Source organism: Telmatherina bonti (genome assembly GCF_933228915.1).
Source record: "Telmatherina bonti genome assembly, chromosome: 6".
Taxonomy (NCBI): domain Eukaryota; kingdom Metazoa; phylum Chordata; class Actinopteri; order Atheriniformes; family Telmatherinidae; genus Telmatherina; species Telmatherina bonti.
This window is the reverse complement of record NC_136624.1, coordinates 19,330,016-19,357,138: the sequence shown is the minus strand read 5'-3', so window position 1 is coordinate 19,357,138 and position 27,123 is coordinate 19,330,016. Positions and strand designations below refer to the sequence as shown.

At 39.5% G+C, this 27,123-nt stretch overlaps 2 protein-coding genes across 2 annotated transcripts; both read right to left on the bottom strand.

Annotated features, from left to right (window-relative positions):
* Positions 1–2,279: 2,279 nt before the first annotated feature.
* Positions 2,280–19,177, bottom strand: cept1b (choline/ethanolamine phosphotransferase 1b). The gene is made up of 10 exons (XM_079242741.1): positions 19,014–19,177; positions 17,024–17,310; positions 14,933–15,107; positions 12,504–12,651; positions 12,249–12,390; positions 7,261–7,345; positions 6,830–6,961; positions 6,111–6,269; positions 5,747–5,872; positions 2,280–5,280 (listed from the first exon to the last, which is right to left on the bottom strand). The coding sequence occupies exons 2-10, from the start codon at positions 17,212–17,214 to the stop codon at positions 5,158–5,160; spliced, it is 1,281 nt and encodes a 426-aa protein (XP_079098867.1). The 5' UTR covers positions 17,215–17,310; positions 19,014–19,177; the 3' UTR covers positions 2,280–5,157.
* A 2,202-nt stretch (positions 19,178–21,379) lies between these two features.
* On the bottom strand, positions 21,380–21,937 carry pth4 (parathyroid hormone 4; the record flags this gene model as incomplete). Its single annotated transcript, XM_079242013.1, has 2 exons — positions 21,380–21,650; positions 21,894–21,937. The coding sequence occupies 2 exons, from the start codon at positions 21,935–21,937 to the stop codon at positions 21,380–21,382; spliced, it is 315 nt and encodes a 104-aa protein (XP_079098139.1).
* Between the last annotated feature and the right edge of the window lie 5,186 nt (positions 21,938–27,123).

Genomic DNA, 27,123 nt, shown 5'->3' with positions numbered 1-27,123 from the left:
CGATTTTTTGTGTGTGTTTTTTTGTTAGTTTTAGCATTTTTGCTTGCCCGGTTTGCAGCTGAATGGTCGGCTATTAATGAGGTTCTGTAGCCTAGCCAAATCTGTGAATATCTTTCTAACTTTACCGAAGTCGTTGCTTGTCGTCAGGCTGTGAACAAGACACTGTCGCGACACTTGCCATTACAGGATCGGCAAATGTCGTTTTCCGTTTTTGGTTCTCAGCTTCTCTCCCAAAACAACTCTTATCCTTTGATAAAAACCAAAGTTAACTTTTACTTTCCCAAATAAAAACTAATAATCTCCATTGTGGCATTTCTCAGACATTTTTCATTTTTACAATTCTGTAAAGAATTTAGAACTCCCTGTTCCATGTGAAATGAACACACACATCTATCTATCTATCTATCTATCTATCTATCTATCTATCTATTTATATTGTAAACTTGCATAAAAATTGTAATTGAATCTTTAAAAATGTAAATATATCTTTATAACATATGGCCCACAGGCCTAATGCATTGGTTAACATACTAGAGTTAAGAGTAATGAAAAGAAGGTCAGGGGTGTCATGTAGAGAAACAAATTTTCTAAAGGCAAATTCAGCCTTTTCTGAACAGATGATCAGTGACAAGGCTTTAACTACACAACATCAAAAACAAATTGATTGGTATGGTTCTATGTGAGCAAAAACCAACTGGTAAAAATCAATGCATTTCATTTCAAAGCATTAAAAAAACTATTTAAGAATATGGCCTAACTGTATGTATGTAATATACATGAGTTTTCGCTTGTTTCACCTTCTACTGATAGTTACACTGGGCTTCAGGGTTTTTCTTTTTTCTACAGTTTTGGTGGTATCTTACTCGATGAACCTGTCCGCTAACAAGTTATAGGTTGTATTTTCTCCTTACCTTCCAAACTGTAAGAGTCCTGATCCTTCACATACCACCCTCAAAGATAAGTTAATTTAGATATTATGTATTCTAAGTGCAATGAGTAGTACTCCCCTTTAAAAAGCAAAAGATACTTAATTCAAAGAAAGGTTAAAGTGAACCTTTTTCCTTTCCCTCTCCACATCAAGAATCAAACAAAACAATTTAAGCCTTTATAGAAAGGAATATCTGCTATACTTTGAGTATAAATAATTTGTTGTACATTTACGCAGAATATAACTGCAAACTGATTTTGAATTTGAGGAATACAAGTCAATACACTGAAGATTTGCTTTGCAACAAGGAACCATAATTCTTATTTTGTCCTAAAGAAAGCACCTGAAAGTAATGATTCACTTCTTGAATGATAAACACTATCAGTATGTCAACTTTCTATGCCACTATAGCAGATCACAAACATAATTTTTGTCGTTTGTTGTTTTGTCAAAGATAAATGTAAAAAATTATGAATGTGTGTGCCAAAGAGGGTTTGATTGAACCCTCTTACATAGACAAAACAAAATTGCTTTTTGGTAGTCCCCACTAAGACCACAAGAAATCCAACTTATTTCTCAAAATACTGAATTTCTTCAAATTTCAGCTTGTTGGGAGTTTTCAGCAGCATTAAAATAGTGGGCAAATATGCAGGTTAGAGTGGTGGGCATCCATCCCTTTATGACATTTCCAGTAAAACACAAGTAGAAACCTGGTTCCAGATGAGAGTATGAATTTATTTGCATTGTTAAGTGAAGCAGAGATTGTCAGGTGACCTTGTTTACCCTAGTTTTTTTAAGAACACGTCTGTGTACACTAATGAAATACCTGAGCTTGGCTTTCTGGCCAAAATGAAGAGAAACTTTCAAACAAGATTCCCCCCCCCCTCCCCTCCAGAGACAGAGATACACTCACACAGTGACAACACGCTCATCGAAAAGCGCTTCAATTATGTACACAATAGAAAACAAACGTGTTTAAGGCAAACTTTTACTTGACAGAATGAGACAGTGGACCTGACAACAGGAACTATAAGCACACAAGCTGCAGCTTTTGATGATGTATCTCACAGAGTCATTATGAAAAATTAGTCAGTTGTATTTTCAGGTATAAGTTATACAAAGATTATCCAGATATAGTAGAAACTGTACAGTGGAATACTACCCATGCATATAAGGGCATCGGTTCATTCCTCATTTAACACTGAACAGACTGGAAAAATGTTGAGAAATGAAAAGAAAGTCAGATTCTGTGCCTGAAGTGTTTAACTTGTTTAATTTAATGTTATTTATATATATATATATATATATATATATATATATATATATATATATATATATATAGTCTGTCAAATAGAAATACCTCAGGAAAGTGTGGAAACCAACTTTTTCATCGAGGCTCAATTCACCCAGATCAAGATACTTTCTTTAATCCAGCACTTCTGACACATTTACTTTTGTACTTTCATGTAACAGAAGATTTGACATAATTTTGTCTGTAATCAAACCCTGTTAGTCAAGTTTCTAATGACTTCATTTAATCTTTCAGCATGGTTTTAACTAAAATACAAATTTAGCCATTCTGATATTTTTTCCAATAGGTTTTTCTCCAAGAAAGCAGAAACTTCTTTTGGAAACTTCATATTTAATGTCTCCATTATTATAACTTTATTCTTGACATACTAATGCATTTATGCCTCTTAATAATTTTAAAAACATCCCCAAATTTAATCATAAAAAAAGACAAATCCAAATTTACTATTTTTATTTATACTTTTTTTTTTTTTTTAGTTTTGTTGAGTATTTTTCTCAACAAAACTACATTTTGTTGAGTATAAATCCATTTTACTCAGCGATGTTACTCTTTGTCAAGTATGATTTTTTTCAGAACATTTTCACAATGCTGCAACTTTTTTTTTTTTTTTTATATATTACGTCAAACCCATTTAGACTTTTTCCTTTTCATACCTTTATTTAAATTACAATTTCCATATATTAAGCCATAGTACTCTCTAATCTTAAGGCATTAAAGCATTAACAGTTAGGATTTGAGTGAAATGGTCTTTTTTCCTATTGAAGATCTTAATTTCCACACCAGCACCCAGAATCTGAAATTGGACGACGACACTGTTCTGAGATATTGTACATTAATGAGAATTACTAGTCAACAATTGGCATTGCGCATCATATTTAACAAAATGTAGAGGCATAGCACAGTATCTGCAGATGCAACTTAAATAAAAACAGGCACAATATGAAAAGCAATAAACTATTATCTGCTGTTAAGGACAGAAATGTGCTCTGCATGGATACAGGCCATCATTAGTGCACCCCTCCACCCCCCCACAGCCACCATTTCTAGAAACAGCTATGTTAAACACACCATCAGTATGAGGTATTATAACAGTATCAAATAATGTGTACACAGAGTGAGCGGCAGCCACACTTCAAACAAGCTTTTAAGTTAGATCCGATTCTCATCAGTCATCTTAAAATCGTGATGTCATCATGCAACCTCATCTCCTGTACACGCATCCACGTGTGCACCTGTTCTGCTGCAGCACGTATGTTAATGGGGAAACATAATGTCAACCTGATTACTTGCAGATTTCCAACACATTTCACAGTAGTGACTCAGTAAAGTAGCTGCAACTCAGGAGTGCTTCTAATGCTCAAATCGTGCTCATTCTGAAGTCTGGTGGTCCCATTTATCTGTTCAACAAATTCCATGAAAAGAGAAAACATCTCGGAGAAATAAGATTTTGCAAATCAAAGTTTGGACTTTCTGAGATTACTGAAAACAAATGTTAACTGCACCAATACATTCAGGGACTTGTTTTTAATATTACCAAGAACTCGGGGTGTAGTTATTAACCGAAGTACGTGAGGCTTCCCTGGGATCCAAGATACCACAGGGGTAAAAACTGTATTTTACTTCACCACTGAACAAAACAGAATGGAAGTTTAAGGGCATTCTGTATCTTTTTTTAAACACAAAATATATGCTTTTTTTTAAAAAAAAACAAACCCCAAAACATTACACCATTAATAAGAAATCTACCACAACCAGGTAAAAGAAGTATGAGAGATTTGTTTTAGACTTTTCATGGGATTTCTTGACTAATAAAGTTAAAGAATAAACTGGACGGATTCTCGTAGCAGCTGGTAGAGCTACCTGTAGCAGGAGTGAAATACATGCCAATTAATGTGCTGTTCCACTTTGAAACATCTAATCAGCTCCTAAGAGCTGCAAAATGTAAAAAAAAAAAAAAAAAAACCTTGTGAATTACAGTGTTTATTTTATAGATGTGGAACAATTTTGCAGTTTGACCTTTCATTAAACTCAGAGAAGCTACAAACACTTAAGCGGACCTGCGACTTCGACATATATGCGTTTTCTGAAACTGAGTCTCCTTGCTTCATCCCACTTGAAACATTTCATATTTACAACATAAATGAAAAATGCACATGAAGTATAATGGTATGAACGATAAACTAAGCCATCAAGCTCACAATACAACGCAAAATCTTCAATAAACCTGAAAAGTGAAAACTGCAGTGCAAATTTAACAGAGAAAAGACTGGCAGTGAATATTTTCCAGTTTTACACAATGGAGACATTCTGATACCCTCAATAAAAAGGTAATTAAGTTGTCATAAGGTTTCCACCAAATCCATATCTTGCTGATGCATAATAGAGGAGCAGCTTGGAGTGCAATGTACAGGAGATGAAGTGGCATTAAATATTGCATACATGGAGAAATGTTTCATCAATGTGTCAAAACAAGACCTTAAACTCAAGAGTAGCAAAGACACTGTAACAGTTTGGTATTTACAATAGCAAAAAGTTATGCAAATATTACAAAAATTATAATCATGAAAAGCAGAGTTCAGTTCGTTTCTTATACATTTTCTTGCACATAAACAGTTAAAACACATACGTTTCTGCTTCTTGAAGATATTGAGTAGCACCTGCACTCTTCTGAAATATTTCTTCTGTATAATCATGAGTTTGTCAGAAGTACAAATTAAAATTTGCACTGGTGAAAAAAGAAACAATGACAGTTATATTCCAATATCTTAATATATATATTATTTGTCCTCACATTCAGCTGGCAGAAGCGAATACTTTACACCACATCGTCCCCTGCATGTCTATGTGGAAAACTGAGGGAAGAGTAGATGAGTGCGACTAACAGGAAGGGACAGAGTCAGTAACAGCCAGCGTATCCTCAGTGAGAAGCTGAACTAAGGACTGAGCAAGGCTTGATTTTGAAAACAAAAATGCGAAGGTGGCAGGCAATCTGGTTGCAAACACTGACACAGTATCGCACCAAGTCAAACAAGGAAATTATCTGCAGAGGAAAGAGAAAACAGTCAGACTTTTCAAGCTGAAAAACAACTTCTATACACAGTAGAAGCCCATTAAAGCCAGGACAAGTCAGTATTTTACTTTGTAAGTATGACATTGGTTTAAATATCTGATGAACAGAACTTAGTCTCATCATTTTGACTTTACATCTTATGTTCCTTGTGTATTTATTGTTTATCTAATTCTTTTTCTCATTCTGAACAAGTTTCTCCCTTTTCATGGTGATAATGGGCCTCAATTAACCAAATAACAAAAATAAAGCAATCTACTTACATCACTTATTGTCCATTAAAATAAATAAATTTATACATTAATCACAGCACAGATCTACAAATATGCTCAATGCAATTCAGCTATCTTTAATGGTCTCAGATTCACCTGGACTTTGCTGCTTTCATGTCTAAATCTCAAAACTATATTTAAAAACAACTAAAATCATGTGAACTTACCAATGCAATCCAAAGCACCAGATACTCATCAACAAAACTATTGAAATACTGATCCAGGAACAGTAATCCTGGTCCCAGGAAGGCTAAATCATGGAGATGCATCTCACTTTTTGTCATATGTGCTACCTATAGAAAGAAACACACAAAGTCAGCATGAATCAAAACAGTGTGAGATCATTACTGCAAAGCCCTAAAAATATCCTGAGATGGTTTACTGACACAGAAGTTGCAGTATGTGTACAAACTTTGTCCCAAGCTGGTTTTTTAACCTGACTCGTGAATGAATTGGGAAAAAAATGTGCAGGTTCACCAGCCTTGACTGAAGACTGTCATGTCATTATTGACAGAAGCATGTTTGACTTACAACTAATTTATTGGTGATTTTGGCCGATACAAAGCCAAATGCCAGGATATAAAGACACGGATGTTTCTCGAATAGCTGAACAGCAGACTTCTTATATATCATCATGGCCAAAATAATAACTGAACCAATATGTAGGACTGGAGAGAGGACACTGGTTCCCTGTAGTCAAAGACAAAAAAGTACAACAAAGACACAGATTAATGTCATCAGAAATATTTAGTAGATCAATATTATTCAACTAAATCAGGGGTGTCCGAAGTCAATTGCCAAGGGCTGCTGCCCTGCAGGTTTTCAATGTTTCCCTGTTCCAACACAAGTGATTAAAATCAAATGGATCCAACAGACTAAAAAGTTCTGCACCCTGAAATCATTCCTTTGAATCAGGTGTGTTGGAGGCGGGAAACATTGAAAACCTACAGGATTGTGGCTCTTAAGTACCGGAGCAGGACACCCCCCATCCGAATCATTACAGTCTTTTGAGAACTTGATGGTGATCAGATACGTAACTTTTGACCGTAAGATGTGTACCAGATGTAATAACAAATAATCACATTTGTTTATTTCTCTATAAATACTGAGTTATTTTGATTTCTCTTACTCCACATGTGCATATACCTTACAATAATGTCACTCAGAAATCTGATTTGTTCTGGATGGGACACAAATCTGTTTTTAGTGTGCAGACAAATGAAAAGAAGAACTTAAATTGCAAGACTTACTGCTATTGTGGATCCGTTTTTACCCACACCCCCTGTAAAAATAACTCTGAAGTAGTTGGTGCAGGAGAAGATGGCTCCTAAAAAAGTGAAGATGGCTGGGACCATTTTCATTTGGACATTTAGGATCGGAATCTGCGAATCAAGACATGCACAGTAAACTTTAAAGATTATAAACAGGAAACATCAGCAATTATAGCACTTTGTGAGTATATGTAGCATTATATCCACAGATAATGCATTTGTTAGAGTGATAAAAGCAATGAAAAAATATTTTTGGATTTCTAATAAAAACTATTTTACTATACAGGTAAACATTCAATGCAGAAATATTAGAGCAGCATAATAATTATGCTTAAGTTACAACATTGATTTATTTATTTATTTTTTAAATCATTCTTGCAATATGAGGAATTAGAACCAATCAGAATTACCAGTGACTGCCAAAAAGCAGATCCCCCCACAGCGGCCAGCAAATACATGATTATTATGAAGATTTGCACTTCAGTCACATCAATTCTGAGTGGGAGGAGAAAGCAAAGAGTTCACAGTAAGTTAGTAGCGTCTACGAGCACACTGTCATCTCAGTTGTCCTCCAGACCAAACTACTGGAAATGGAACTAGTTCTTTCTTAATTAATTTAGACATTTTTAAAGATGCAGTCAGTGCTATTACAAAAGTCTTCATCCATCCATCCATCTTCTGCCGCTTATCCGGGGTCGGGTCGCGGGGGCAGCAGCCTAAGCAGGGAAGCCCAGACTTCCCTCTCCCCAGCCACATTTGCCAACTCTGCGGGGGGGATCCCGAGGCGTTCCCAGGCCAGCCGAGAGATGTAATCCCTCCAGCGTGTCCTGGGTCTTCCCCGGGGTCTCCTCCCCGAGGGACGTGCCTGGAACACCTCACCAGGGAGGCGTCCAGGAGGCATCCTGACCAGATGCCCGAGCCACCTCAACTGGTTCCTCTCGATGCGAAGGAGCAGCGGCTCTACTCTGAGCCCCTCCCGGATGACTGAGCTCCTCACCCTATCTCTAAGGGAGAGCCCGGCCACCCTGCGGAGGAAACTCATTTCAGCCGCCTGTATACGAGATCTCGTTCTTTCGGTCACGACCCACAGCTCATGACCATAGGTGAGGGTAGGAACGTAGATCGACTGATAAATCGAGAGCTTCGCCTTCTGGCTCAGCTCCTTCTTCACCACGACAGACCGGCGCAGAGCCCGCATTACTGCAGACGTCGCACCGATCCGTCTGTCGATCTCACGCTCCATCCTTCCCTCACTCGTGAACAAGACCCCAAGATATTTAAACTCCTCCACTTGAGGCAGGACCTCACTCCCGACCCGGAGAGGGCAATCCACCCTATTCCGGCTGAGGACCATGGTCTCAGATTTTGAGGTGCTGATTCTCATCCCAGCCGCTTCACACTCGGCCGCGAATCGCTCAAGCGAGAGCTGGAGATCACGACCAGATGAAGCCAACAGGACCACGTCATCTGCAAAAAGCAGGGACCCAATCCTGAGGCCACCAAGTCGGATCCCCTCAACCCCTTGGCTGCGCCTAGAAATTCTGTCCATATAAGTTATGAACAGAATCGGTGATAAAGGGCAGCCTTGGCGGAGTCCAACCCTCACCGGAAACGAATCCGACTTACTACCGGCAATGCGGACCAAGCTCTGACACCTGTCGTACAGGGACCGGACAGCTCGTACAAGGGGGTCCGGTACCCCATACTCCCAGAGTACCCCCCACAGGAGCCCCCGGGGGACACGGTCGAATGCCTTCTCCAGGTCCACAAAGCACATGTAGACTGGTTGGGCAAACTCCCATGCCCCCCCCAGGACCCCAGAGAGGGTATCGAGCTGGTCCACTGTTCCGCGACCAGGACGAAAACCACACTGCTCCTCCTCAATCCGGGATTCGACTATCCGGCGGACCCTCCTCTCCAGGACCCCTGAATAGACCTTACCAGGGAGGCTGAGGAGTGTGATTCCCCTGTAATTGGAACACACCCTCCGGTCCCCCTTCTTAAAAAGGGGGACCACCACCCCAGTCTGCCAATCCAGCGGTACTGCCCCCGATGTCCACGCGACGCTGCAGAGGCGTGTCAGCCAGGACAGCCCCATAGCATCCAGAGCCTTAAGGAACTCCGGGCGGATCTCATCCACCCCCGGGGCCTTGCCGCCAAGGAGCTTTTTGACCACCTCAGCGACTTCAGCCCCAGAGATAGGAGAGTCCACCCCTGAGTCCACCAGCTCTGCTCCCTCATGGGAAGACGTGTTGGTAGGATTGAGGAGGTCTTCGAAGTATTCCCTCCACCGACCCACAACGTCCCGAGTTGAGGTCAGCAGCACCCCATCTCCACTGTACACAGTATTGATGGAGCACTGCTTCCCCCCCCGAGCTGCCGGATGGTGGACCAGAATCTCCTCGAAGCCGTCCGGAAGTCTTTCTCCATGGCCTCGCCGAACTCCTCCCATGCCCGAGTTTTTGCCTCGGCAACGGCCGAAGCCGCATGCCGCTTAGCCCGCCGGTACCCATCAGCTGCCTCCAGAGTCCCACAGGCCAAGAAGGCCCGATAGGACTCCTTCTTCAGCTTGACGGCATCCCTCACTGCTGGTGTCCACCAACGAGTCCTGGGATTACCGCCATGACAGGCACCAACGACCTTGCAGCCACAGCTCCGGCTGGCCGCCTCAGCAATAGAGGCACGGAACACAGCCCATTCGGACTCAATATCCCCCGCCTCACCCGGGACATGTTCGAAGCTCTGCTGAAGGTGGGAGTTGAAGCTCGCTCTGACAGGGGACTCAGCCAGACGTTCCCAGCAGGCCCTCACAACACGTTTGGGCCTGCCAGCTCTGACCGGCTTCCTCCCCCACCATCTGAGCCAACTCACCACCAGGTGGTGATCAGTTGACAGCTCCGCCCCCCTCTTCACCCGAGTGTCCAAGGCATGTGGCCGCAGGTCCGACGATACGACTACAAAGTCGATCATTGAACTGCGGCCCAGGGAATCCTGATGCCAGGTGTACATATGGACACTCTTATGCTGGAACATGGTGTTCGTTATAGACAATCCATGACGAGCACAGAAGTCCAATAACAAAACACCATTTGGGTTCAGAGGGGGGGGACCATGCCTCCCAATCACTCCCCTCCAGGTCTCACTGTCATTGCCCACGTGAGCATTGAAGTCCCCCAGCAGAACAATGGAGTCCCCAGAAGGAGCACCCTCCAGCACTCCCTCCAAGGACCCCAGAAAGGGTGGGTACTCTGAACTGCTGTTCAGTGCATAAGCAAAGACAACAGTCAGGACCCGTCCCCCCACCCGGAGGCGGAGGGAAACTACTCTTTCATCCACCGGGGTAAACCCCAACGTGCAGGCACCAAGCTGGGGGCTGATGAGAATGCCCACACCTGCTCGGCGCCTCTCACCATGAGCAACTCCAGAGTGGAAGAAGGTCCAGCCCCTCTCGAGGGTACTGGTTCCAGAGCCCAAGCCATGCGTCGAGGTGAGTCCAACTATATCTAGTCGGAACCGCTCAACCTCGCGCACAAGCTCAGGCTCCTTCCCCACCAGAGAGGTGACGTTCCACGTCCCTAGAGCCAGCTTCTGCAGCCGGGGATCGGACCGCCAGGGTCCCCGCCCCTTGCTGCCGCCCAGCTCACATTGCACCCGACCCCTACGGCTCCTCCCGCAGATTGTGAGCCCACGGGAGGCGGGGCCCATGTAACCCTTTCGGGCTGAGCCCGACCGGGCCCCATGGGCGAAGGCCCGGCCACCAGACGCTCGCTCTCGTACCCCGCCTCCAGGCCTGGCTCCAGAGGGGGGTCCCGGTAACCCGCGTCCGGGCAAGGGAACATTCATGCCCAGGTTGGTCGTCATCATAGGGGTCTATGAGCCGTGCTTGGTCTGGTCCCTCCCCTAGACAAAAGTCTTTTTTAAATGAAAATTATTCATCACCACTTAATTGAAAGTTTTGATAACTTGGCAAGTTTGCATCCTTGTGATATTTCAAAGTGACCACAGCAGACGCCAGAAGGTTGCTGTCATAAGTGAAAGCGCCAGGCAGATGCTGTCTGTGTGAATACAGTAGGGTGCTACTTTACATAATAGTTCATGTGTAGATTAAACAAAAGTGATGAAGTATATTAACAGGGTTTTAATTCCTAAAGTCTGGTTTGTTATTTCAACATGATTCTTGTATTTATTCTCAGCTTTAATGTGTGTTTGGCACAAGTTAACCACTAGATGTCGCATTACAGCAGCAGACTTAAAAAAAAAATAGCCAAAGAGTCCTTGACAGGAAAGGACTCTTTGGAGTCTATAAAGCAACTCATAAAAGTTTTGATGCTACAAAAAAAAAAAAAAGACCTATATGGACTGATGCTAACCTTCTCATTGTGGGAGTATTTTAAGCCAAATATAGTGCATCGTTCAATGGAATTATATGGACAGAAAAAAAAAAAAAAAAAGAGCTTCAGAGCAGGAAAGAAAAATAATTCAGGGGTCACAGGTTGTATTCGATTGTAAAATGATCATCTCTTAATTAAACCTTGGCATAGGGCAGCCCGTTAAGCTGATATTACAGAGGAGCCTACTTTTACTGACTGCATCTTTCCACGCAACAGATTCACTTTCTTTTCATGACTCCACGCAGATCATTGGTCACTGCAAAGGCAGACCGCAGTGATCCATATAAGTGGCAACCAGGAGGTTTACCATCACGTTCCACAGGCAGGGACCAACAGCAGCTGTGAGCATCTGCAATCCTGCTAGACAGATCTGCACTTCTGTTATGTCACATCTACACACAGAACACATCCAGATTTACTCCATCTCAATAATACATGTACCTGCTTTATCCTGGTGAAAGGCCTAAGATTAAAGTATAACTAGTTTATCTACTTTTCAATGAGTTTTTTAATCTATTCTGTTAACTGAAAAAAAGATAATACTTAAATTTTAAAGGCTTTCAATCTTTGTTTGCTGACCGTTTACTCTGCCAAACTTGACGGTGGTCGTTATTTAATATTTTTCCACCAAAAATAACGTTTTCAAATAAAACAAAAGAGTAACCAAAATGAAAGAAGACAGAATATACATTTTAATTTCACTCATAATAATATAAACTCTTGCAATTTTAAACAATGAAGCAATTAAAGTAATGATTGTCACAATGCGTTCAGTACATCTTTACTCTGGAGGCAGAATGAGCGTTGATAATGAAATATCACAGTTTTCTGTAGTAGGGTTAACTGTTGGCTTTAACGTCATTTAACGTTATAAAACTGTCTCTTAGTGAATACAGGCATTTGTAAAAAGACATTCAGGAACAAGGAAACGTTTTCAGATCAGAACAGCTCAGTTAAAGTAAGCATCGAGCAAATGTCAGAAAAATGGCTGCAAAAGTTGAACTCACATGCCGAACCGTAGCGTTCCTGACACGTATGTTTGCCAGTGGGCACAGTAGAACATAAACATCCCAGCAAAGCAGCAGAAGAACATCCAGTCTGGGTTAGTGCCCAGCTGCACAGCTATACTGGTTCCCAACACAACAAACACTGTAGAGACAAGCACACCAATACAAGCAATGTTAACAGGGTTTTACGTTTGCTTTACCTTATTATTTTGTAGAGACATGGTGTAAGAGAGTCAAAAGATTAATCTAACTGACCAGTGGAGAGGGAGTCACAGCCGTGGTCAAACAGCTCACCCAGTGGAGAGCTGCTGTTGGTGCGTCTGGCCTGTTTCCCATCGATGGCATCCAATGACTGGTAGATAAAAAGACCCACTGCACACAACAGGTATGCCCAGAGAGGAGCCTGAAATAATGTGCACATTTATATGGAAGAATGTCATCACCACAAACGTGTTTGTAACAAATGTCAATTTATGCTTGTTTGTTTTCTTTCAGACAACATCTCTAATGACAAATTGCTTTATGATAGAACAGTGTTTCTCAATACTGGCCAAAGAGTACCACTGCCCTGCATGGCTTAGACCAGGGGTGTCAAACTCCAGTCCTCCAGGCCGGTGTCTGGCAGGTTTGTGTTGTTTTCCTGCACCAACACACCTGATCTGTGCAGTTTATACTTTATTTTTGCGCTTTACAAAAAAAATCATTTCTCATCTGTTTTCCAATTTGTTACATGGACATTGAGCTCAACAAAACCCCTTGGAGAATGTCTCAATACCTAAAATACACCTGGAGAGAGGAGGCTTTCTGAAGCAGCTTCAGGCAAGGTCACACATCCATTGAGAAAGTCTTTTTCTGCATCTAAGAAGATGCAACACAATAATCGCACATACTTAACTGAATTTAAAGTAAATACATTTTCAAAAACCCCATTATCATTTTCAAAAATAGGACATGCAGTGGTTTTCTGTAACATAACAAAAGTTAGATGTTATAGTTGTGTCAAATGGCATATTAAACTATATGGTTTCAGAATGAGGTTCAAAGGAAAAAGATCCTGTGGCTGTTTTTACTTTTTCTTTTTAATTCTCCCATGATGTCAAAGTCAAAGCTCAGGCAAAATCTATAAGCATGCACGAAAAAAAAAAGTCAAAACAAATTTAAATATTCATTATTTACTTTCTATACTGTCTATTTCCAAGTCAGGGTCGCAGGGAATCTGAAGATTATACCAGAAATCAGCAGAAGAGAAGCAGGACGGGTCTATCCCAAGGCCAACGCAGAGAGACTGAACCATTCATGCTCCCTCACTCCTCAGGAGAATTTACAGTGACCAATTAACCCAATAAAACATTAAGCCATTTTTAATTAGAAATGATGTCATGTGAACATGCTGACTTAACACTTGTCCACTACAGTATCACTAGAAACAGACTGTGAGGCCACTGTGCATTGTATCTGTTATTCCTTGTAATTATTGGCTAAAATCACAGGCACAATCATTTTCCCACCTGCCAGCAACTAACATAATGGTCCATCCCTTATAAAAACAAAAAACAAAAATCTATATACGAAATTATACGGAGACCCGATTACACTATAAACTTCATGTTAAAAGTCCAAAGCAGTGAATAAATTATCTAAAAAGAAACAAATACAATCAGTAAATCAGTAATCAGTACAAAACAATGATTATGACAAAAGATAACTCATTTGCACTTCTTGCACCATGTAAGCGGATGCACATCATTCTTAACCCTCAAAAAACCCTGCTTATTTTACACAAGGCAGCATCCAAGAGTTTGCATTACCCACAGCTGAGCAATTCAAGAGGACAACATTCATATTTAAAAAGGGATTTCTTTTTAATAGAGTTAAGTAATAGAAGGACTGCTAAAGGACGTCATTCATTAGTAAAATAAAAATAGATATTTTATTCATATGAATGAAACAGTATTCACAGAACTAGTTCATGGGCACGATTTATGTTTGCTAGAGTTAAAATCTATCTTGATAAATAATCCATCAATGATACGTTCATTTAAATGTTAACTAAGAGAACTTGTGGTTTTAGAAAAAGAGTCTTGTTTCAACTATTTCACAGATCTGACTAAAGGTCAATCACCAACGGTTTAATTGTTTAATGTGTTTAAATTGTAGAAAGAGTAGCAACAAACATTTCTTTCTTTAGTGTGTACCAACTCCTTGTTTACCACCTTGCCAACATGTAAACAGATTTCAAGGTGTTATGAAAGTGCCTGAACTTAACTGGTATAAATTTGAATAATTTTTTTTTTTTTTTTTACACTCCATTTCCACACTAAATAAGGTCCAGCTTCTCTGGGCTGACAACAAAGTCAGTGGCAGTTTGTGGTATGCGGATAAACAACAAACCATAATAATTAAAGCAGGGTGTGAAACTCCAGTACTACAAGGTGTTATCCTGCAGGTTTTTGTTGTTTCCCTCTGAAGAGAAACTTTGCACTTCCTCCATGTGTACTTTTGGTCAGAGGAAATATTTTTATTACAAAACATTGGAAGTTCACAGTACAAGGGTGTTCCTTCTTTATCAGAATTTCTTTCCATGCCAATGTTTTTACATAAAAAAAAAAAATAACAAGGACAAATATTCATAATTATAGTAATAATTAGCCCAGTGTATCACAATTTTTAGACAGAGGACTAACCTGTTCAGTAGCTGTTGGGCAGTAGTAGACAAGCACAAGAGTGGTGAAGACATTGGTGGCTAGGCCAATGATGGTAATGAGGTTGGGGGCAATCCAGGAAGGGACCTGTCCAACCAACCATTCCCAGTAATGTTGCATTAGTGGCTCCAGCAAAGAGCGCCCAGCACTGCTGTACCTGAAAGAACCAACAACCATTATATAAGACTTCAAATAACTCTTATTTACACAGCAGACAGAACCAGAAATATGGGCAATGATGTCAGTATATAAGGACTTGTAGCACCAGAAACTTGCAGCTAGAAAACATTGGTCTTGATCACAATTAAAACCACTTACTAACCAATAAGTCAGCAGAAAAAAAAATTCAAGTATGATAAGTCATAGAAAATGACCACCTTAAAGCCTCATGATTGCTGGGTTTGTCTCCAGCTTTCCCGCAACCCTTAATTTGACAAGCGGTCAAGAAAATGACTGACTGACATGACTAATGGCACATTAAGCTTGTAAATCCAGAGTTGTCAGTCAGTGGAGCAAATGCTAGCTTTAGCATAAAGTTAAGAGTAACATCAGGGGTATGTACTACAAAACAGAATTGAAGAGGTGGCTTCAGGTTTAACTCTCACTTTCTAAGTGTCATGAAGCTGGTTGACTTCTTACTGGAATGTATCACCATAGTAACTTATGCTGGAAACCTAACCTGCTCTGAAGCAGGTTAGGTTTCCACACATGTAGAAGCACTGACTCTTAATCAATTCTCTTTGAAGAAAAAAAAAAAAAGAAATGGGTCCATGGAAATTCACAGAATCTCTTCTTTCTGTCATTGCTCTAAAAAGGGAACAGTAACGTTTGACTTTTATGGAGAACAAATTTCATAAATAAATCCCTCAGTGATGAAAGCTAATGTAGCTAAACACTGACACTCAGAAATGTAAGACTTTTTCATGCTGACTTTGATGGTTTTGGAGCTAAAGTTCAAACTTGTTTTTTTTTTTTTTTGTTTTGTTTTTTTTTTTTTCTTAGTAATAATCACTGATATACCTGGAAAATACTTTTGGTTGTTTTATTATAATATGTGGTTGTGCAAACAATGCCAGTATGTTTCCGTTTAATTTAATTTGTCATCCAATACCTTACACTTAACAGCACCCAGAGCAGATAAACCTGTGCTGACTTACCAAAATGCTAACTAGCATTGCAGCTCAATTTATCAAGATCTGCAATGTTTGGGTGAGTCCAGTCAGATAACCTAAACTTGTTGTGTTCATGTTACACCTGTTGCATTATAAAGGTCCCCAGTGCTGTCGGTCCAAAAATCTATGTCGGATTTTATATAGGTGTTGATTTATTTATTCAGCTAAAACACCCAGTCCGACATTTTCCAAATGCAAATGGCAGAAACATTATATTTTTAGGAAAGTACTAAAAACATTTGATTTTTGTCCCCACATATACCACTTTTATTACCTTAATAAAAGAACAATTCTCTCTTTGCATTGTCATCTCCAAAGCTGAGCCTGTTCTGATATGCTTTTTGCACTAAAGCAGGCAATGTTGTCAGAGTAACTGGCCTATTAATTTCCTAAGGGGAAAACATGTTAGTCTCATCATCTGTTTTACAATTTAAAATGTTGTTGACATGTTGCACTTTCAATTTTCCCCAATAACTTCAAAAGTCTCAAATCAGTTTGAAATACAGGAAATGAGCAATCATACAGCAAGGGTACGCTTGGTCAATTCGGTCCTACAAAGTCTGCAGGTTTTCCACGTATATTTGCTCCAACACAGCTGACTCAAATTAGTGAGTCATTGTACAGAACCTGACAGGCTACGAGTTCCATTTAACTTGATTCTGGTGTGCTTAAACAGGAATATATGAAAAAAAAAAAAAAAAAAAACTGGATTGCAGACCTAGTAGGACCGATTTATTATTACTATATGACAGGGGGACTAAAAGTACAGCATTTTACTTTTAAGGTGAGCCCAGATTTAGTGTAATTGCATAATAATAAAAAAAACCAAACAAAGAAAAAAAAAAAACAACATAAAGTAAAACTTCACTTGAGACTGGTCAATATGACAAGAATCCATTACCTATGCTCCTCCAGTCTCTTGAGCTGGTGTCTAGACAGGGGGGGAGAGGGAAGCTCAATCAGTCTGCGCAGCACTCCGGGGGCCAGCCAGCAGGCCGCCTCCATGCCCATGCCTTGCCCAGGGTCCTTGTCCTGGCCAAGGACTCGGCGAGAACGCAGCCCCCCCCCTTGCTGCTGCCCCGGTGCGCTCATGGAGCCCCGCTGCCTGCTGATCTGATCTTTGATGGCTCTGCCTCTGCCACTGTCCCACTTGTAGGGCTAAAGATCCACAATTGTGCTGGATGATTGCTGGAAAACAGAAAGCAATATTACTACATTTTGATATATAAACAGATCATCCTGTCATTCCAACTTAAAAGGCAAAAATACTTCCTTGGCATCACTAAACTTAAAAACATTTCAAATGTCTCTGTGCCCTTTGTTGTGTCCTTAATGCATTCTACCAGTAATAAAGACTACTTCATCTCCTCTTTAAATCTGCTTTCAGGGTTTTAGAAAATAAAGACCAAAATAGGAAATTTAATCTACAGCAGGTCTTTCTAGACTTAATAAAATGAGGCAAAAAAGAGAAAGGAACAACCACAACTTCTCCTTACAAGGACAGGGATGTGGATGATGAATTTGTTAACAAAAGAACTTTGACCCAGGAGAGTGGACTTTGAGTTCAATGAGCGGAGAACACAACAAAAAGTACAACAAGAGCAGACAAGTGTGCCTGTGTTGGAGGAACTCGGACTTGTCTCCTCTGTGCTGCAATGACACACAGCTGTCATAGTACCAGAGACAACAGGACCATGCCTCTACACACACACACACACACACACACACACACACACACACACACAATGATAATAGCTTCACTAAAGAATATAAATTCATTTGACACTTGGTTTCAAGCCACTTTTAAATAGTCTTGACAAGGATGTCACTATGTCTCATCTGTGGTTCTTAATCATAGCTTTCTGAGTTCAGCATTCCACGTAGACACAATTTAATCACTGAGGGGTAAAGTGCTGTTTACTTTTTGGGGGACTTTAGTAAACCCATCATAGTGGCCTCTTAGTGTTGATTAGAAGTCCCATAATCATTAACTGCACAAGAGGAGACAGATGAAATGGGGCATTAACATCCGCCACTTATTAGCCTTCAATATCAGGAACACAAGCTAAGATGGCACGCATTAAAAATGATAATAGTATGTGAAGCACTAAAACAACATTAGTGTATATTTCATGACTATTTCAAGAGAAAACATATAAGACCGACCTAACCTTAAATTAACAGGATGCGTGGTTGTTAGCATTGCAGAGCAAAGTTTGTTTGCGGCTGGAGAGAGCTGACTTTTGCTAAAACAATCACTTCTTTTTGGGTGTAAAACAATGAATACCCTAAGTGACATCAGTAGAAGTCTAGCCTAATAAGCCTTACTACCACGAACAAGCACGCAGGTCATTTTCAGAAACTGAATAAATCCGCATCAAACTTCCAAATGACTCCACAAGCCTGTCATATTAGTAAGTATTACCTGTAAATACTATCAGTAACATTAGTTACTCAGGTACTTTAATGCTGAATGATCAATTGGATCATTGACGGAGTGTGTTTCTGCAACACTTCTTTTGACTGTCAGCAACGTGACAGCTGGAGACGAACCTCCTCCAGACATTTGGCTTTTCGGTGTTTGGTAATTTCACCTAGCATACTTTCGGTTAGCTCGTTTCCCATCAGCTGCAGTGGCGTCCAGCTTTAGCCACAAGTGTTGCAAGATCAGCGAATAAAGTACAAATACCCATTTGTCAGTTTACCTATCTAAAGTTTCATTCGGATAATATCCAGTCTTTAAACTTGTATTACTAAAACACTAGTAAGTTAAATAAGTTGTAAAACAGACCTCTGCTATTGAAACCCAAATCTCCATGTTGACGGCAACTAGCTTAGGCTAGCTTACCTCGCTAGACCAAAGACAGCTAACGATTGAGAAGCAAACTGACCTGCCGATTAAAGGACGAGTGCCACAGGCAGCCCAATGAATGGCAAGGACGCTTAACTCCAATAGTCAGCACCTCTGTGTAGTAGCACTTTTTATTTCCAGTCAATCACTTTGAACACTAGGACGCTGTTTGCAGCTCTAGGAATATGTCCACGACCGGTGTCAAAGTGGTTGACACAGCCAGCTAATTATCGTTAGCTATCATGGAAATCTCGCGACATTACAACTAATGGGGAAAGTCTACCCTGGTTGCCATCTCACAGGCTGTTTGCAAGATTGCAGCCAAATACATTCACAAATTTAGGTGGTGGATTTTCTTCTTACAGAAAACACGAATAATTATGATAAGGTATTAATAACTGACGAATTGTGTGTGGCTATGTGTCTGTTTGATGATGTTTCTTTTATTGATATGAACCTTTGTGTTTGCACAGGAAAATGCAGTGGAAAATGACACCATTGCATTGGGACAATAAAATTTCAAGGAACTGAAATTTTAGTTGTTATGAATAAAAAATGTCACTAGTAAACTGAGGACCTTAATTATGATGAATATACATTTACCCATATTTTCCTGTTAGGAGTCGTCTACAATGTGTCTTGAGTCAAACATTTTAAAAGACTGCTGAAAAGCTAGCTTGTTCTGGCTTGTGATAGCGAGATGGCTCTGGCCATTTATTAGAATACATTTAAGTTATTATAACTTGATCTATCAAAATGACATTCACAGAAAGATAAGAAAAAAACACACAGTTGTTGAGTTTTCTGATTAGTCTTTTGAAAAGGCAGTTTCCTGTTGGAAATTTGTGTGAGTAAACATGCCGGCATGCTAGCTAGAAAACTAACCTCTGCTGGGTTCAAAAATCAAAAGGTTGAATGATCTGTTTGTGTTAAATCAGAATATGGTTACTGGTGCTCTAGAGACAACCAACAGCTTAAACTGCAGTTCATGCTTTTATTTCCATTCTTGGCAAATAATTTTTTACACATAGGCCGTACCTTGTGATATCAGTTTTTCTTTTTGTCATGCCATATACAGAAATTATATAAGTATAAATGGTTAATTAGTTTAATCTCCAAATCTGTTCATTAAACAGGAATTGTGTGTCTGTTTTTCACATTAGTTTATTCACAAAAACCATTAGTTGCAGGTAAAGTTTGCCTTTAGGGCTCTTTGTTTGGAAAGTTTTAGAACAGGGCTATTCATCTTACCCGCAAGGGCCGCAGCCCTACAGGTTTTCAAGGTATCCCTCCTTCAACACACCTGACCCAACTAAAATGGATTCAACAGCCAAAGAAGTTCTGCACAACAACTCATTTATTTGACTCAAGTGTGTTGTTACAGGGAAACCTGCAGGGCTACAGCCTTCGTGGAGCCGAGTTGAACAGCCCCGCTTTCAAAAGTTAGGTGAGACATTGTGAAGAGTCACTAAATTTAGACTTGTGCAATGATGCAGGTCTTAATTAGAGAGGATGTCTGAAAAGTATGTCAATTTTATCTTTCCCACTTTGACACAATTTTCAAAATTGTATAATTGCTAAATCGCATCAAGTCTTCATTACAAGCTGAAAGCCCTCAAGTGAGCACATACACGGTTTGTACATTTGTGAATTTTTATTCTTCTTCTTCTTATTATTATCATTATAATTATAATAACCATTTCCATTCACTTTCTCATCTTTTGACAATAGAAACCTGCCTTAAGTCTGCATTAGAAAGACACACTAACCCTAATTATTCCGCCCCATGCAAATCAATAATGATGATAATAATAATAATAATAATAATAATAATAATAATAATTCTGTATTGTAAGGCCTATATTATTTTGCAATAATTCCTAACAATGTGGAAGAAATTGTCCCCTCCCACAACCATGTCATCAGCTGTGACAAAAATCCCAAAAGGCAGTTCTACCTACGGTTTGTAACATCAATAATTTTACATCCTTTGATGACAAATCTACATGGTTACAAGGCGCACCAGCAACGGGCATCAAATTGGGCTAAAAAATATAGAATGAAGGAGTGAATTATGTCATTCCAACCTTTTCTCTGAAAAAGAAAAGATACCTTAGTACAAGTGTTAATACCCCCCCCCCCCCCCCCCCCCCCACACACACACACACACACACACACACACTTTTGACAACTGTTGGCTACTAACAATTGCATCAAAGTACTTGAAGAAAAAGTGTAACTATGTCAATTAACAAACAATTACTAAACCTGCTGTTTGGATCCGTTTGAACAACAGATAATTTTTCCTCATTGTTGCTGTGTTGTTGACATTTTATTAAACAAACAAACAAGTGCCAATTAAAATTGTATGTATGTGCAGCTTCATGCTTGTGCATCAGTGTGGTGTTAGGGCTCTCCATCCGAAAGATGAGCCAAGTGAGGATAAAAGAAGTCTCTCAGGATGCTTTGAACCTGTGCAGGCTCTGTTTGCTCAGCTGGAGGGATCAGTGCTGGATTCAGAGCCAGATTTAGAAACTTTGAGGGGTTGAAAGCCACTGAGCGGGCCTGCGCAGTGTGGAGACCCTCGATTGCGCTGGATAGCCAGATAAGTCTCTTGAGACTCTGGATGTTTCGGCTTCGGTCATTCATCAACTGGTGTTCAGTAACAGCTCGGCGGCTGCAGGTAAACCAAAGAGACAGATGATCATAATACAGTTTAGTTGCAATGAAAATGGTAATGATGGCAGTTGTAGTTTGATGAGTACATTTATTTCAAGAAACATTTGTCAGTCTGAAGTTTGTCACTTTGTTCTGTTTTACATTTAAAATATGGTTTAATTATCAACAAATAGTTGTATTTTGGTTTTATTTAATAACATAATTTTGCAGACAGCTTAAATGTACAAGCTGGCATTTTCACCTTTCAGTCTGTTGGCACTGGATGGTTGTAAGGACAAGAAGCATGATAGCAAATAACTGCACAGGCTTGTGGGACAACTGCATCTTCTGCATTAAAAAATAAACAAACAAGCACAGAAAAACAAACAAATCAATAAGCTGTTCTGTTATGTTAGACGGTCTTGACGGCCTCTTCAAGATCTGTGATTAGAAGCATAATCACTATACAAAGCATGAATTTTTTTTTGGATATATCTCTAAAATATCTATTTATAATGTATAGTTACGTATGAAAAGCATTCAAATCTTTTTTCATTTTCTTCAATGTTCTTTGCTTATTAACACATAAACAACAATCTGACTCATGTGAGCAGCAACAAAGGCAGTAAATAATGCATTCTCGTTCTTGTTCATGTAGAATCTAAAACAGAGAAAGATGTGGATGTGAATCTTTTCAGCCTTTTGTATGTAAATTATGTGTGACCACATAAAATTAAAAGAATAAAGGCGTATTGTTAAATTTTTTGCACGATAAGATCAAATTGAGTTTCTGTTTATTCATTCATTCATTTTCCGAACCGCTTATTCCAATTCAGGGTCGCGGGGAAGCTGGAGCCAATCCCAGCTGGCTTTGGGCGACAGGCAGGGTACACCCTGGACAGCTCACCAGTCCATCACAGGGCCACACAGAGAGATGAACAACCACACTCATGCTCACACTCACTCCTAGGGGCAATTTAGAGTAACCAATTAACCTATCATGCATGTCTTTGGATGGTGGGAGGAAGCTGGAGTACCTGGAGAGAACCCACGCATACATGGGGAGAACATGCAAACTCCACACAGAAAGGCCACTGACCAAACCACAGTGACCTTCTTGCTGTGAGGCCACAGTGCTAACCACTGCGCCACCGTGCAGCCCGAGTTTCTGTTAACATGTCAGAAATTTTTGCCAGCTGTCTGACAAAACCCACTTCAAATAAAATGACGTCCTTTAGTTTTTTCAGATATCGTTTTGCAGGGGGCCTTCAAAGTGGCAAGATGGGCGTTCTACTGCTTTTCTGCCATGATACAAGCCATTTTTAACACCATCAGAGTCCAAGCTTATGGTCCTTGATGTTTTCTGTGGCTAAGGACACAAGCTTTACTGTACTTTAAAACAAATCTATAGTAAAATTAAATATTTTGGCTGGAATATCAGTCACAGCTAAGACTCAGAAATCTAAAATGAACAATATTCAATATTTACAAGGCTGTGATTCTGTAAATTAACAAGAATCAGACGCTTAAATTTCTTCTCAATCAAGCTAAGATTATGGCTCTTTGGAGATACACAAGCATATTTACTGTGTAATTAATAAAAGTAGTGAACATAGTCATGAACTGATGAGAACAATGTTGGAAAAAGTCATTTGGTTAATTTCACTGATGAATATGAAGCCAACATATGTGGACATAAATGAATAGATAACTCTTACAACTACCACAGAAAAATTTCCAGTCTTGTATTTTATCTTTTAGTCCTTTCAAACATTGATTTCACAATCAAAAAACATCTTTAATTTTATTTGATAAACGATCCATAATCAGTTTATGATTAAAGCACCATTTTAACTGGAACATGAAAAAATAGTCTTTTTGTTGTATGAAGGTCCTAAAAGTGTGTGACAGTATTTAAATCATAACATTTAGAGGCAAAAAATGGCCACACAAGTCATAGCAACGTAACTAAAATAAATAAGTATAAAAAAAACCCTTTCCTTTAATTTTACTTTTCTTTAACCTGTTGATTAAAATCGGCTATTTTGTTCAAAATATCAATTAATCAAACAACATCAAATGCAGTAGAGGTTTCTTCATTGAGGGTACTTACATTGTTGGTGAAAGTTGCTTCTCAGATGATTAAACCCTGAACTGACTGAAGATTCGACCTCCAGACCCTTTATAAAAGCCATCTGACCCGCACACATACACACACATATTGTTGAATCCACCCACCTACTGAAGACACTCAATAAACTAAAAATGGGCCATTTGATTTGCAAATGAAACAAACGTCAGCAGCATCATCTTTGACATGTGATTTTTGTGTGCAGGGAATTAAATGTCAAGCATTTTGAGGGTTATTTATGTTAACATGATCCCCAAACAGCCCCCCTGCCCTTCAGTGTGACAGCACATTTGTACATATTCTTTACATAATCAGGTATTTTGAAAGGGAGGATGAAATTCAATTGAGGGATTAGTATTTTTTCTTGTTTCTGGTTTAATCCTCTGCATTCCTCTGAGAGTGATCCTGGCGTCAGACAAAAAAGAGGAATTCAGATAATCAGGATTGAATGGTTTTATTGATGTTGTGGATGAAGACACTCAGAATGACTCACAGCAGAGGAATTAAATGTGTGAAAAGTATGTGTCACTTCATGAATTAAACTTTAAAACACTGTTTGTCGTTAAGATGTTTGTCACCTGGAGCTCTTCACCAGCTCTCTGACATTACAATCACCACTAGCACTAATGAACCAAAATACACTGAAGAGTCGGGCTGCTGTGGCGCTATCAGAGTCACCTCCAGGAATGCGTTTGTCTTGACAACATATTCCACGGATGAGTTTCTGTCAGTGAGAAATGTAGACTGTCGTCAGAGGGTCTTAGGACAAGAGATGTTGAAGAGGTTAGCTGATTAAAGAGGATCAGAAAAGAAAAAAAAAAAAAAGAAGAGGAAACAGGCACAATAGAAACAGAGAAGGCGTGATGTTGAAAAGATGTAGAGAAGAAAATCTAATCAGCAGGTAGAAGAACATTTACATCTGGAAACAGACTGAGCTTTCAACTCAATCAAACTAAAGATAGACATTCCTGGCTGCCACAAAGTGATGCCATCTCTACTTTTCAAATGACCAGACCACATTTACCTTTGTCTAAATCCCACCAGACTAAAAAAAGACATTAGACATTAGAAATATCACCTACAGTACCTTTACAGTAAATATTCAACAATTAGTTAATGTATTTCTTTCTTTTTTTGATAAAAACCATGTATAATAATCAATGTAAATTTGAAGGAAACAATTAACCTGGTGCATATGATTGAACAATTAGCTGCCAGTAAACAAATGAAAATAGGTCACCGGTAAATGTATACAGTGTGTTGGCAACTAGACAAGAAGTAGAGAACAGCCTGGACCGGTTGTAAGTCTATCACAGGGCCAACAGAGACAAACACTCACAGACTCCTTGGGATATGTAGAGCAACTTTTCAATTTGGTCCCACGCGAGCTGCGGTCCTGAAGGTTTTCAAAGTTTTTTCTGCTCCAACATACCTGACCCACATGAATGTGTAACTGTGCAGAACTTTGTAGGCTGTTTGATTCATTAAATTTGAGGCAGGTGTGTTGGAGCAAGGAAACATTGAAAACCTGCATGATTTGCAGCCCTCGTGGGACAGAATGAATTAGCCCTGATCTGGAGTGTCTTTGGACTGTGGGAGGAAGGCAGAGTATCGAGAGAGAACCCATGCAAGCAAACGCCACACAGAATAAGGCCCAGTATGACCCCCCTGATTAAAAGTTTAAATGAGAAACCTTCTTGCTGCGAGGTAACCACCATACCACCATGTCTGCTAATTGCTGGAAGAGGATCCCTCCTACAACCTGTAATTAGAATAAGTTTCCGATACATCATGATTTTTGCATTGCTCGACTGATGACATTCCCAGTTTTTGCAATCCCAGATCTTTATACATTTCAGTCAGATGTCATTTCTTTGGAAAGTTTCGAGTGAAATAGCAGAATCAAACTAAAACCCATGACTTGTTTCTTCAGAAAAGGTTCTTCTACCACACTGGCTTGAAGCCATGAAAAAACAAAGAATAATACTATTGAAGCTCAGTAATATTAGTAAAGATTCTAAATTGGAGTTATATGCTTTAGATCAGTGTTTTCCTTTCCTAGTCTTGTGACTCACTTGATGTTTTATATGTTTCTCCAACATGCCTGATTCAACCTGACAGATTATCTCATCAGCTTTTCATGAAGTTGAACAGAACCTCATTAATGATCTATGAATCTGAGTCAAATGTGCAGAAACAGAGAAACCAGGATTTAAAAATACTATTGTATATTTCTAACTTTTACAAAAAGTAGTGGTGTTTTAGTGAGTCCTTATGAATTGGTCTCTACTCCTTATTTTATTTTTAGTGATTTATAAAACTGGTAATTGTACCTTTTGTAAATAACTATGCTTACATAATAGTGTAATACATTGACCAATGGTTTCTCTGTTGTGGTACCATTGTCAAAAAACAGTACTGTAATTAAAGTAAGGGTCCTGAAAATGACAGCACTCCCCTCTCTGTCAGTATTTAATTCTTATTAGTGATGATACTCATTCGATCATGCAGGCCATTGATCACTGCATTGTAATTTTGGAAAAAGCAGAAGTGAGATTGCACAGTGATACTAAATTTATTCTCATCTTTTCAAAGTAATGTTAACCACAAACACTTTTGTGGAGAAATTGTGATTTGCAGTACACAGTCACAAGTGTTGAATTAATGTTGTGAAGTTCTATTTGCGACTTAAAGATCTTCAGAGAGTCAGCAATATTTTATGTGATTCATTTTCTCATTGTTCACCCCCTGTGAACCTGCAGTGACAATCACATCGCTGAAGGGCAAATATCAGGGACCACCTTTTTTAAATTACAGTAAATTCATAGCTATTTTTATGTTCCTTTCTGGTGTGAAGGAAGGTTTCCCCCCTACTGCAAAGTCAATATAACAGTTTAAGTAATTGATAAGACTTGAAAACTGCAATAAATGGTAACAAAAGACAAAGTCTCCTATACAGTTTAATGAGTACACAGACTGTGTTTTGTCTTTGGCCTTCACCTAAAAAAGGTAAGACATGTAAATGTTGTAATGCTTCTACAACATAAAAATCACAGGTTATATGCCTGAGTGCACAACAGGTTTCTTTAAATATTAGCTCCTCTTTAGGAGGAGTTTGTGTAGGTGGTAGGAGCCAGGTACACACAGAAAGAACATGCAGTACATTGTATTGCTTACTCCCACAATTATACCATCCAGGGATCTAGTTCAACCTAATATTTCTACAGTGGCTCACTGAAACATACCCTGCTCAAATTTTTCATGCTGTCAGCTGCCAAAACCAGGGTCTAATGGAAAGAGTGGACCCCCCCCCCCCCCCCCCCCGGTTTCCACTCTTTCAGTGACAGGGTGATCCTGACTA

Excerpts from the sequence above, each read along its gene's own strand:
- cept1b (XM_079242741.1), bottom strand. The coding sequence starts at position 17,214 with ATGAGCGCACCGGGGCAGCAGCAAGGGGGGGGGCTGCGTTCTCGCCGA. Across the intron at positions 12,652-14,932 it reads GCCCAACAGCTACTGAACAG|GCTCCTCTCTGGGCATACCT; the intron begins GTTAGTCCTCTG and ends ACATTATTTCAG. Across the intron at positions 5,873-6,110 it reads AAATCACCAATAAATTAGTT|GTAGCACATATGACAAAAAG; the intron begins GTAAGTCAAACA and ends TTCTTTCTATAG.